This window comes from Marmota marmota, unplaced genomic scaffold, assembly GCF_001458135.2.
Source record: "Marmota marmota marmota unplaced genomic scaffold, marMar, whole genome shotgun sequence".
Classification (NCBI taxonomy): Eukaryota; Metazoa; Chordata; class Mammalia; order Rodentia; family Sciuridae; genus Marmota; species Marmota marmota.
The window spans coordinates 35301-48480 of record NW_026000077.1 but is presented as its reverse complement, the minus strand read 5'-3'; the positions used below and the strand labels follow the sequence as shown (position 1 = coordinate 48480).

Sequence of the window (13180 nt, the reverse complement as noted above, 5' to 3'; positions counted from 1 at the left end):
TGAAGGAATGGGAAGACATTACATCTTAACTCACTTATTTGGTGCCACATATAGAACAGACTTAGAAAAGAAGGAGGTTTTGGCACACTGTCACAGTGACAAGCTCTAAAGGCAGTGATTGGGGAGTGGAATGGAGGGTCCTGAGAAGAGGGGGAACTCCTGGATCAATGAAGGAGCACTGGAGATCTCAGTGACCTGTGATTTGTGGAGATCAGAGAAGCAGAGGACTCAAAAAGTCTATCCTGGTGAGATCTTCAGTGGCAGAACTTTGGAGCCATTCACAGTTATACCAGCAATAGGAGCAGGTGTTGGCCTAGGGAAAAGAACCATCTAGGGTGCCACCCAGTGGGCTCAAGGTCGGATGGCCATTATGGTGGATGCCCTGAGACCAACTAAACCCAGGGAAGTATTATAGAGGGAAAGAGCCTCCTGAGCACCTAGAAACCAGCAAAGGCTGGTCCATGAGTAGAGGGCTGGGACCAAGTAGGAGGAATTGCAATAGGAAAATCAGTAGAAGGAAGGGAGGTAATGAATTTGGGGGGAAAAAAGAGTAGGCCATAAAATTAATTAATTAAAAAAAAAAAAGAGTAGGCCACCGTCCTGTTCATCTTGGCTTAAGTAAGGATCTGTGTTTTCACAACGTGTGAATAAATGACTGCAAAGAATGAACAACTGCAAAGTTTATCAGTACTTCTGCCTGACAAAGAGTGAGTGAAATAGCCCATTAATTGCCTCACTATCCAAATAGAGAATATAGCCCACCATACATAAAACATTTTTAATTCCACAATGGAGCTTATTAATATGACTCTCAAACTTGAGTCCAATCTTTTCTTCTTGTAAAATAAAATCAAGATAGTATTATTTCCCTATCAGTAAAGTGTTCTTAAATAGATTTGAACTTTGTGAGCACTGCCAATATCAATATTTACAGGAAATCATAGCAAAGCTCAGGAGAGGAGGGCATATGAAGTCAAGAGGGGGGAGGTGAGAGGAGGGAGGCACTCCCAGTGAGGCAAGATAGCCAAGCTCACTCTACTAAGTTTAAAGGATTGGGACCAAAGGTCTACAACCCTAAAGCTAAAACCAATTAGATGGTGTTCTTAAAAATTAATGACTCAATTTAAAAAAATAACATGGTGAAGCATTTATGGAGTTTCTTCTTCTTGGTGAAAGCATTTTTAAATCTATTATCTTCCTAGTCTTCTCTGGAGGTATACAGGAGAGACACTAGCACCCCAACTCACAGACCCATTTAGCCATGGCAGAGATAAGCCATATGACCTGCCCCAAGTAATATAGGGAGTTTGTGGTAGAATCCAAACCAGAAGCCAGGACTCTCTGGACTCCTAGGGAACAGCTCATTTACCCCCTCGGGTGGGGGATGCAGCTACAAATGCTACATAGATTTATACTATCATTCTTTTTGTGTTTCAGTTTCCAAGTGGGTAAAAGGGAAAAAGAATAATACCTACCTCATAGGGTAAGGAGTTATGAATGAATGTAGGTGAATTTCTAAGAAAATGCTTAGTACCTAAGTGCAAAGTATGCATTAGTCATTGCTATTAGCATGTAGAGAGGACTAGGACCCATCCAAACGAGGGCTCATCATCTTTAAAGTTTGCAGCTAAAGGCAATGATTTCTAAAGTTCTTTACTTCTCTCTTAGAGGGCCAGAGATCTTTCTAAGAGAGGTCTTCATCTCCGAAGTGCCTCCTAATAATGGATTTACTGCAATACATAAAGTTATCATGTTCATCTTCACCTTCCCCTTGATACTTAGGTGAGAAAGTTGATAGGAAATGTGTGGTTTCTTAAGAAACCCGTGAACCCCAGGGAGCTTTCTCTGTGATAGCTGCTCAGCCTCTTCTGGGTCCAGGCTCCGCTGACCAGCTGACATGCTCTTTCACCAACTGGGCCCAGTACCAGCCAGGCCAGTTGGGCTTCAAACCTGATGATGACCCCTATGCCTTGGCTGGAATGGGAAACTATGAGATCACCACTATCTACCAAGCTGTCATGGGTCTGAAACACAAGTAAATGATGAAAGAAGCGAGGGACAAAATGTTTTAACCTTCAAGAACTGTTTACACAAAACACCTCCGCCTCCAGAGTGACATGCCCAGTGGGCCAACAAGAATCACCGGGGTACTGCAGAGGTTCTTGTTATTCCTGGAACAGGGATGACAATCATTAACAGGACGTGCTAGCTTCCCCAGGTGCCTGCCAATTGGAGTCCTGCTTGGTGGTCAAAGGAAAGCTAGAAATATTCGACTACCGGTGAACTCAGATGGAGACATTTTCTACTGAATACAGCCCATGGCTGCCATAGATGAAGTACTCAGTCTCCTATCAGGGGCTTCACTCCTAGGGGAGTAACTATGACTGTGGGAACTTTAAAACATACCAACATTAGGACAGCGGCTCCAATCACGCACAATGTAGGAAGAAGATAAATCAGAACAAGAAGCTGCATGTGGGGAGCGGGGGCCAAGATGCTGGATGGCCACAAACAATAATTGCTAATGACACACATAGAAGGACTGGAGCTAGGAGGTGTGTTGTCAATGAAAGTACTTTTTACTCAGCAGAATTCAAGAAAACTCTCAGCGAAGACACTGTAACTGACATGAGCGGTCAGGACCACCGGGATGACACAGATCTGGCCAGACAGACACACTCACAAAGTTTTGCACAAGAGAGCACACCAACTGGAACAAAATCACCAAGACAGATTTAAACATGATGGGCTTTTCCCTCATTTACCACCCAAACCACATCTCCAATAATCAAGAATAGTGCATCTTGTCCAAATAGCTTTGTCTTAGGGGTTTTGAAGACAAGAAAAGATTCATTAAAGTCTGTGTCAATTTAATCCATTTACCTTTCCTCTTCTTTCACCATTTATCTTCATACTCAATGTTCTGAAGTTTCATTATTTTAATTTTATGATCATATTTTCTCCTCCTCCTCCTCCTCCTCTTCCTCTTCCTCCTCCTCCTCGGTATTCAAGCTCACTTTCAGTCTGAGAACTTGTACTTTTTTTTTTCAACTCTCAGTCTTTATCTCTTTTTAAATTTAAGTTTTTGGTCAAAATAATACATATACATGAGTAAAATGTCAAACAAGACCATGGTTAGAAAATAAAAATAGCAGTTCTCTAGAGGGTTCCATTCCACCTGCTGTATTTCTTAGTATTTGTTTTGCAGTGCTGGGGATTTAACCCAGGGCCTCATGCATGCTAGGCAAATGCTCTATCATTGAACTATGACCCCAGTAATCAGTGTTTGTTCATATTATGGAAACATTAGCTATTTTAAGTACAAGTAAAGAATAGATAGACAGGCAAACAATTTTGTAAATGATAGTATAAGTGTTCTTTTTAATAAAACATATTTACCTTTTTAAATTTAAAATAAGAACATAAAAATAGAGTGATGAAGTTCATATATGATTTAACAATCAACATATATTGAGCACCTACTATATTTCAGGCACAATTCTTAATATTTGAGCTACTGCCATGTAGGAAACAAGAGAAACATCCCTGCCTGCATGGAACTCATATTTAGCCACCTCACATTTTCCATCCTCAGAAGGAATGCTGTATAAGCCATATATTATGTTGGATGCTGAAAATTGCTATAAAAAGTTTAGAGGAGAGTAAGGGGGCCTGGGGAAGCCAGTGAAGGGGTTGCAGCTTTTAAGGGGTGGTCACATAGGCTGCCAACAAGAGGATCTGTGTACCGGGCCAGTTTCCTAGGCATGGGGCCTGTGCACTTGGTTACTGCTAGCTCTATGGGGTGTCTTAGAATTCTTAATAATTTTTTGAACAAGAAGTCCTACATTTGCCCTGGGCCTCATGAGTTACGTGAACAAATGTATAAAGGAAGTGAAGATGTTAGGCCTGTGACTATCTAGGGGTGGGTGTCACTGACAGAGGGAGTGCCGTGCAAGGCCTAAGGGTAGAATTCCTGACATTGAGAAGGAGTGATAGTAAGAAGACAGATGGTTAGAGGAAGGAGCAAGGGAGAGGAGTGAGGGGAAGGTTATGGAAGATGTGCTCAGCAGAAGGCTGATTGGGGCAGAGTGGGGCAAATAGTTTCTTTAAAGGACCCGATATTGAATATTTTAGGGTTTGTGGATGATATAGTCTCTGTTGCAACTACTTGAAACTCAAATAATTTTTGTATGTCATCAAATATTATTTGATTTTTTTCACCCATTTAAAAACGTGAGGTTACCAACCCACTGATAGAGTGCTTGGCTAACATGCCCTGGGTTGGGTCCCCAGCAAAAACAAAACTACTCAAGAGGCTGGGGTGGGAGGATGTCTTGAGCTCAGGAATTTGAGCCCAGACTGGGCAACATTGTAAGACCCTATCTCAAAAATAAAAAAGTTTAAAAAAATCTCTTAGTTCACAGGCTACTGTACAAAAATAAGCAAGGACCATATTTTGGTCCAAAATGAGGTTCAAGGACCATATTTTGCCAACCCCTGGTTTCAGGCTACATAAGTCAATGTAATAATTTTTAAAATTGTTCTTGGAATTTATAAGAAGCCTTTGAAAGTTTTTAAGTGAAAGAGTGATTGGATCTGATTTAATTTTCATATTATCAATGTGGCCAATCAAGCAGGAGGTGACTGCAGTGATCCAGGGCAGAGATGGGGCTCAGACCAGAGTAGAAGTGGTCAGGAGTGGTGGACATGCAAGCACCATTTTTAAGATTAAGCTAGCAATATTTTCTTGTGGATTATATGTTGAATGTGGGCAGGGATGGGGGTGGAGTAAAGTATAAATCCAAGATTTTGGTTCAAGAATTTGCGTATAGAATTGTGATTAACAGAAATTTGAAAGGCCAAAAGCAGAGTGAGTTTGGGGAGAAGAAAAGATGTTCAGTTCTGGATGTGTTGAATTTCAACTATTTCCTTCCTTTTCATTGGCTTTCTGAGTGTAGATGTTGAATGGAGAGTTGGACACAACATTTGTGGAGATAGTTGGTTATTCAAAGTCAATAGAATGGATGAGATTATTAAGGAAGTGAAAATAATGGGGAGAGGAAAGTATGTAAGAACTAAGCCCTGAGCATTTGCCATTCAGAGGCTTGGGAGAAGATGAGGAACTAACAGAGCAAGGAAGCAAATAGATCAGGGAGGAGAAAGTGGCCCGATGCATGGAATAGCTAGGTCGAGACAGAACAGGTCTGAGAATTAACCAAACCTTAAAAGAGGGACAGTAAAACACCATGTCCCTCAATGCCCCCTTTCTGCTCCCCCAACCTAGCCAAGGTAAGGGGAAACTGAGAAGGACCTAAGCCAGAGTATCCAGATACATGTTATTTTGGAGGACACTGACTTTATAACACACACCAGGAACTAGGGCAAGTTAGTGTTTTATCTGTAGAAAGCTCCATTCCTGCACATACTGAGGGAGCTAATGCTTCTGCAACCCAACACATAAAACTCTGAGTGGATGAGGTCCTGGAACTGATGGCACTGGGATAGGATGTGTGTCCTCCTCCAGTGGCTATCTGTACTGGAAAAAGCACCACATGGAAAGTGTCAGAGGGACAGAGGTGCTGCTTGGTGAGCCGTCAGGAGGGTGGAAATGCCACTGAACATTTCTTGGAGCAGTCAGTGATCTCTTGTAAGCTGTTCCTATTAAACCTTGTGTCTCACATGCCATCTTCAGGTCCTGTCTTTGGCCTTTCCACAACCCACCCCTGACCTGGTACAGCTGGGAGTAGATGTGACCAATGAGACAGAATATGTAGGTCATCAATGACCTTGTCGACAATAAGGTCAGTACACAGCTTGGTGGCAAACCCCTGAGTGGAATAGGCTTAATAGAAAGAAAAGAATTGAAGGCAGTAAGAATATACAAACCCTATCTGAAATTCCTAAAAGGGAAGCAATGTAATTGGGATAAGAATAATAGACTACGGGGCTGGGGTTGTGGCTCAATGGCAGAGTGCTTGCCTAGCACTGGGTTCGATTCTCAGCACTGTGTATCAATAAATAAAAAATATTTTGGGGGGTCATGGCTGATTTTGTCATTAGATTTTCAAGTCATTCTGTGGCTACCATAGTTCTTGAGTCCTTTCACCTTTGAGTGTCACCTATTTCCTATACTTTATGAAAAGTATACTTTAAATGCATTATATTTGGCAGGGTACAATATGATTGACTCATACTTTCTTTTCCCCAGAACTCTGTATGTGTAGACAAAACTTCTTAGCACCAATTCAAATTCTTTCTGCCTTACCCTTAATTCCAGCTACAACCATAGAGAATGGTTCTGACTATGCCTAAGTCACCTTCATGGAGTTATAGTACCTTCCTCAGACCTCTGTGAGCACTTCTTGCTAGATTTCCTGGATCTTCTCAGACACAGGCTTCCATCCAAGCAGGTATGATGCAGATATGCAGAGGAGTTAATATCTCCCTGAGGATGTGGGGACCATGTTTTTTTCCTGCTTTCTTCCCTGGATGATCAGAAAAAAGTAATCCATAAGACTGAGGAGACAGTCACAGGGATTGAGCATCCAGTTGTTCCTAGCAGTGGCCAATTTGATAGTACATTTTTTTGTATTGATCCTGTCTTCCTTGTTTCACTCCTGTGTGTGTTTGTCCTGCTCCCTGGATTCCACTTCTGAACAAATACTCTGACCTGAGCTACTTTAAGGTGAACCCAGCCTTAGATAGTAGGCTTTTTTTTAAAAAAAAAAAAATATTTTTATCAGGTATCGAACCCAGGGGCATTCAACCACTGAGCCACATCTTCAGCTCTTTTTATATTTTATTTAGAGACAGGGTCTTGCTAAATTGCATAAGGCCTCACTAAATCACTGAGACTGGCTTTGAACTCACCATCTCCCTGCCTCAGCCTCCTGAGCCAGATTGTGCTAGATTGTTGTGTGTTACTTGAGCTTAAGGTGGTCTCTAGAGGATCACTTGCTACTGGTAGAAGTCTCTGGGATTTCCCCCAATAAATGATGTTCCAGAGACTTAATCATGCTGCTTGGTCACTTGCCCTCAATTGCTTGACAGCTATTGCAGGGAACTGTGTGTCAGACATTGGCACCCACCATGGCCTTCTAGAAATGAACTGAGAGTCTCGAAACTTTTCTAGACGTCCTTGGGTGATATGAGCCATCATCTTCAAAAACTAGTATCTGGTTATGGACACAAGTCCTTAGATTCCTAAGAATCCAGAATTATGAAGAGAGAATAAGTGGTTAAGATCACCTGACCTCATATTGTATGATTGTTATAAATGGCCTTGGAAGATATTCCTCAAAGTAGGAAGATTGAGGAAGCCTGAGTCAGTATTTCTAATGAAACTACAATTTTGAAACTTTGGTTGAATGTGAAATGACTTTTATGTGATCAGACAAAGCAGGATAAATCAAAAAAGTTATTCTCTGATTCTCTTCCTGTGACTGGCAGGGTCAGTTCAAGATGACAGGGGCTGTCAGGTTGTTAGGGTACTACAGACCCCAGTTAAAGTGGGGCAAAGGAGAGGCAAGACAAAGTATGTGATCAGTTCCTCTCGTAGCACATGAAGTAGATCACCTAAAATGAGGCCAACTGTACAAACAGAACTTTAGGGAGGACTCCCATGAAGCTGCATCTTTGAAAGTCTACATGATTATGGATTCTAAATAAAGGGATATGTGGGATGAAACTAATAATGGCCCCTGTCTCATCCACGGTCCAGTTGTGCCATGGAAGTGGGATAAGTGGCAGAGAGGCAAAGAAAGTGTGCAAAGACAGCATGGGAGACAGGAGGTTACTGGAGAGGACACACCAAAGGTCAGTGACCACTCCATGGAAAGTTCAGTGGTGATAGGCTGACAGATAGCAATTCAGTGCTTCATGGTGCTTTACCACGTATCACCTCCTCTCCCTCATGGTCATTGTCCAGTGGCAGCCAGCTGGACAGGAGACACATATCTTTTCCACAGTGCCCCCAGTTCCATGACCATCTTGACTCAGAGAGGAGCGTTGTATGTTAGGCTGCTGAAGCAGAGCCATCATCCGTATTAGCTTGCTTAGTTTGCTTATTTGACCATCATCCCAAGGAGCAACTAACTGTCCTGGTGCATATGGAAGAAAGTAGCTTTTTATAAATGACATTAATTTGTTCTAGTTTCCAGTGTATATAAGAAAAAAAAATAGTGTCCTTCCTGATAATATGTATCAGGATATTCTAGCTCAGGTTTTCTCTCATTGTTCCCTAATTTTGGCTAGGATTTTGGAAATATGAAGGTGGTATTCAGGGACATGGTATTTCACTGTCACCCTCTCCGAAAATGATGATACAGTCCCTATCCTTGGTAATAGAAAAAAACATACTGTTTTGCAGGGGTCTACCCTGTGATTGCCAAAGGGATGGGTGCATTGGACTGATCACGTAGTGATAATACAGAAGGAAGATGAGGGAACTTCGTATCCAGAACATATGATGATGAGGAACCCCAAAGTGAACCCAGTTTCTATAACATTAAAAGTAAAGTTATTGATCAAACAGGATAGAAGTGGGGGAACTGAAATAAGCAACCTGGGAAAATTTTGACTGAGTTAGAGGCATTAGCTTCCACCTGGAGATAGCCTTCACACATGTCAAGCATTAAGTAGATTCTTCTATTCTTGTTATCATTCTAAAATTTAAGCTGATGGCTACTTAATGCCTCCTATTAACCACAAGGGATGAGGGCAAGAGAGCACTGGAGTTGCTGAACCAAATACAAGCTGCTAGTCCAACTAGTGGGACAACTCGATTGCTTGTCCAATGCTATAAATGCCCTGAGTAGAGCTCTGCAGTCTCTTTGTTCTCTGTCAGTTAGAGACCTTGGATAAGGAAAGAAAGCTAAGGAAGCTTTCTGGTGCCAAACATTGATGATTTGGGAGACCCAATACTGCGGCTATGTCCATTACTTTTTCTTTACTCTGAATGAAAATGAAGTATTGCAACTATCTTGTGATCCTGAGCATAAAAAAGTGTGGGTGTAGGATTCCCACCTAGATGATGGCCCCAGATAGGAGCAGTACCTCACGGGTACAAGAAGAAAGAGCTCCTTGCCGGGTAGGAAGGAAACACCTGAAACCAAGGGCATTGGTGCATTCTCCCTGTCTTGCACTTACATCTCCCTGGGAGAATCATCACCCAGGTTGTCCCAGTTTCTTAGATGCAACTCTCACAGGTGATAGACTCTCTGTTAATCTCCAGGAGTTTGACCTGCCATTTAGAATGCATGCAGTCAGGAGGAGCCAGTGTCACTCTGATGTATTCAGGTGCCACTATTCTCCTAGAACATTCCATTGAGTTATATCATTCAGTATCTGTCAATGTTAACTGATTGGCAGTGAAGGATCCTATGTCCCAAAGCCTAATAGGCCACAAAGAAACATTTTTTTCTCTCCAGTTAGCACAGGCTCCCTGGCTATTGAAACAGACATGGGATGAATGTTGTAGTCATTTGTCAGTTGTTTCCTATGCTTTGTACTGAGGTTTCCAATGATGGTCTTGTTCAACTCTGTATATAGTTATGACACTGGTAAGGAGAAAAGCTGACTCGTGGACCCAGAATATACATGACATTATCTGGTCAGTATAATATTCCACTCAGGGGATCTTTTCCTTGCAAACAAGCATCTTCTCAAGCCTCAGGTTAAGTCCTGTCCCCTGCAGAAGGTTCACAAGTGTGTTCTTAGATTTCTGGAACCGTATGGTCATTATTTGTCTTGAGTTCAAAGAAGTCACCTTTCTGAATATCAAGAGTCACAGTGTTCTTCAACTTCACTTGCAGTGTCATTCTTGGATGAGAGATGGCATAGGAGTTTGCTTAATATTATGAATAAAAATAATAATGACAAAATATGCTAAGGATATTGAACAATGGTCCAAAAGAGGAGACAAAATTAAATAGGCAATCATCAGCTTCTGTATTGCATTTCAGTAATGCTGAAGTTGCTGCACATTGGTTGATCAATTCCTAACAGCCTCTAGTGATCAGGAGATGGATAGAACAGCACTTGCCTCCAAGGAGATTACCATTACTAGATAGAGGTAGACTGTGACAAATGGATCACAAAGCACAGCGCCCTGTAACTAGTCCAATAATTAAAGTATACATGAGGTCATAAAAACCATTTCCCAAACACACAATGAGATTTGGCTTGAGCCCATTTCATGTGAGAGGCTCCACAGGAAGCAACCATCCAATGAAAGCTGTTGCACGTGGAGACACAGACTTACACTGCACCCACAGAAACAGGTCATTAAGCAAAGGGAAAAAACAAAAATGAAACAAAAAACTGGAATTGGGGTCAAAAGCTCTGAACTCTACTCCATAGGTGACTGAGTAACTTCATCAAATTCTCATCCCCAGTTCCTCATCCATAAATAGAAACAATAAGGGAAAAATAGGGACTAACTTGCTTTCCTTCTTGCAGAGTAGAAAGAATCCAGTGGATTAGCAGATTCTTGAGAGGCAGCAAATCCATGGTCCATTGACAGTGAAGCCTGTCCAGTGTGACTTGGGTTCTCTCAGCCTGTGCTTGATACCTCCAGGGGAGACACGGCACTTCTTGAAGAGTCCATTTCCTCCTTACCAGATTCTAATTGAAGACTTTTCAAGTGTGCGGAAGCTTTTCTAAAATAAAAAATACTAAAAATTTATAGACTCCTCACTGCAAGCACTTAGAGAACAAATTGTAATTTTCTTTCTCTGGTGATTCAGGAAATACCTAGCAAAAAGCAACTAAAATTTTCAAATGAATTGATATTTTCTTTAAATAACTGTATTTTACAAAACAATAACAGTAATAAGTTCATAGTTGAGTCATGCCCTTTATTTCATCTTTACACAATGTTTGATGTGCAAACTCTCTGCCTTCTCCCACAATTACTTTTTAGCTACCTAAGAATTTGAGGTCCTCAGTTTGGGAATAATAATATTAACTAAAATTTATTAAGAAACCACGATGTGCTTCACACAGTGCTATATATTTACATGGATTATCTCATTTAATCCACACTGTAACCTCATGAGACAAGAACAATTATTTGTAGGTTAAAAATGAGGATGTTGAGGCAAACAGGTAGAAAAGGGTGTGTAAGGTGAGCCAGCATTAAAATCCAAATACGTGATTCTACAGGCTACTCCATTCAATTACATGGAAACCACTGTGCAGATAGATACAGGTGCATGCTCTGTGCGATTGACTAGTATTGGCTATTTGGCTGGGTATGTCCCTGTCAGTATGTGAATAAGCTGGTATTCATTGATTCAATTGCACTGGCCTTTTTTCCCCAATATGTTTTGTTGTGTAAAATATATATATATAAAATTTACCATCATAACCATTTTTTTTGGTATTTCAGATTGAACTCAGGGGCGCTTAGCCATGAACCACATCCCCAGCACTTTTTATTTTTTATTTTGAGCAAGGACTCGCTAAGTTGATTAGGGCCTCACTAAGTTGCTGAGGCTGGCTTTGAACTTGTGATCCTCCTGTTTCAGCCTCCAGAGCCTCTGGGATTAAAGGCGTGTGCCACCCACCTGGCAAACATCTTAAGCATTTTGAAGCCTACAGTTCAGTGGTATTACATATATTCATAACGTTGTCCACCCACCACCACCATCTATCTGCATAACTCTTTTAATCTTATAAAATCACACCTATATTTATTAAATATTGTTCTTCATCCTCTACCGTTTTTCATCCTCTACTGATCTTCCTTTTGCTTGTCTATTTATTGATTTTCTCTTGGTTCTTTCTGCTTATACACAAAGGTGAAATTCCCCGTGCTATATTTGTACATATATGTAGCATTGTTTAAAAATTTTATTCTGCAATTCCACCCCTTTCTTGTCTTTCCTTTCTGCCTCTCAGTCTCCTTCTGCTCTACCGATCATTCTTGTATCTTTGTGATATCCCCCACTCCCTGCTTTGCTTACTTTATTTTGCTCTACTCTCCACAAATGAGAGTAAATATTCGACCCTTGATTTTCTGAGACTGGCGTATTTTCACTTAGCATGATGTTCTCCATATTCATCCACTTACCAGAAAACGCCATGATTTCATTACTTAGGGCTGAGGAAAACTCCATTGTGTGGATCCACATTGTCTTAATCCATTCATTTATTGATGGGCATATGGGTGGATCCAATCATGTGGGTATTGTAAATTGGGCTGCTATAAATGTTGAAGTGACTGTATCACTGTAGTTTACTGGTTTTTGTTCTTTTAGATAAAAACCAAGGAGTGGGATAGCTGGGTCTTTTGGTGGTTCCATTCCTGGTTTTTTGAGGAATCTCCATACTGCTTTCCAGAGAGCTTGGATAGCCTGCCGTCCCCCCAACAATGTGCAAGATCACCTTATCCCCAACATCCTTGCCAGCATTTATTTATTTGTGTTCTTGATCATTGCCATTCTGACTGGAGTGAGAGAAAATCTTAGTGTAGTTTTGATTTGCATTTCCCTGATGCTAGAGATACATTTGTTGGCCATTTGTGTTTCTTCTTTTGAGGGATGACTGTTTAGTTCTCTAGCTACTTATCGATTGGGTTATTTGATCTTTTGGTATTGTTTCTTGAGTTCTTTATATATTCTGTATACTACTCCCCTGTCAGAGAAGCGGTTGTCATGCTCTTGCTTACTTTGCTGTGCAGAAGATTTTGAATTTCATGTCTTACCACTTATTAATTCTTGATTTTATTTCTTGAGCTTTAGGGTTCTTTTTTTTCTTTTTTATTTGTTCTAATTAGTTATACATGATTGCAGAATGCATTTCAATTCATTGTACACAAATGGAGCACAACTTTTCATTTCTCTGGTTGTACACGATGTAGAGTTGTACCACATTTGCAGTCATACATGTCCCTAGGGTAATGATGTAAGAAAGTCAGTGCCAGCACCAATATGATGGAGTGTGCACACTGTGCTTTCTTTTAGCAGTTTTATTGTCTAAATCCTAAGTATTTGATCCATTTTGATTTGACTTTTGTGCAGGGTGAGAGATAGGAATCTAGTTTCATTCTTCTATGGATATCTGGGGTGGGGGATTATTCTTTTTAGATATCCATGACAGTAGAGTGTATTTTGACATATTACACATACATGGAGTATAACTTCCCATTCTTATGGTTGATGTGGTGTTTCACTGGTCG

General features: G+C 40.9%; 1 protein-coding gene across 1 annotated transcript in view; it reads left to right on the top strand.

Annotated features, from left to right (window-relative positions):
• Window positions 1-1969: 1969 nt before the first annotated feature.
• Chia (chitinase acidic) overlaps window positions 1970-13180 on the top strand; it is a 39839-nt gene continuing 28628 nt past the window's right edge. Inside the window, exon 1 of the mRNA XM_015502169.2 lies at window positions 1970-2035. Within this exon, the coding sequence (XP_015357655.1) occupies window positions 1980-2035 (56 nt within the window). The 5' untranslated portion in view covers window positions 1970-1979. The remainder of the gene's footprint in view (window positions 2036-13180) is intronic.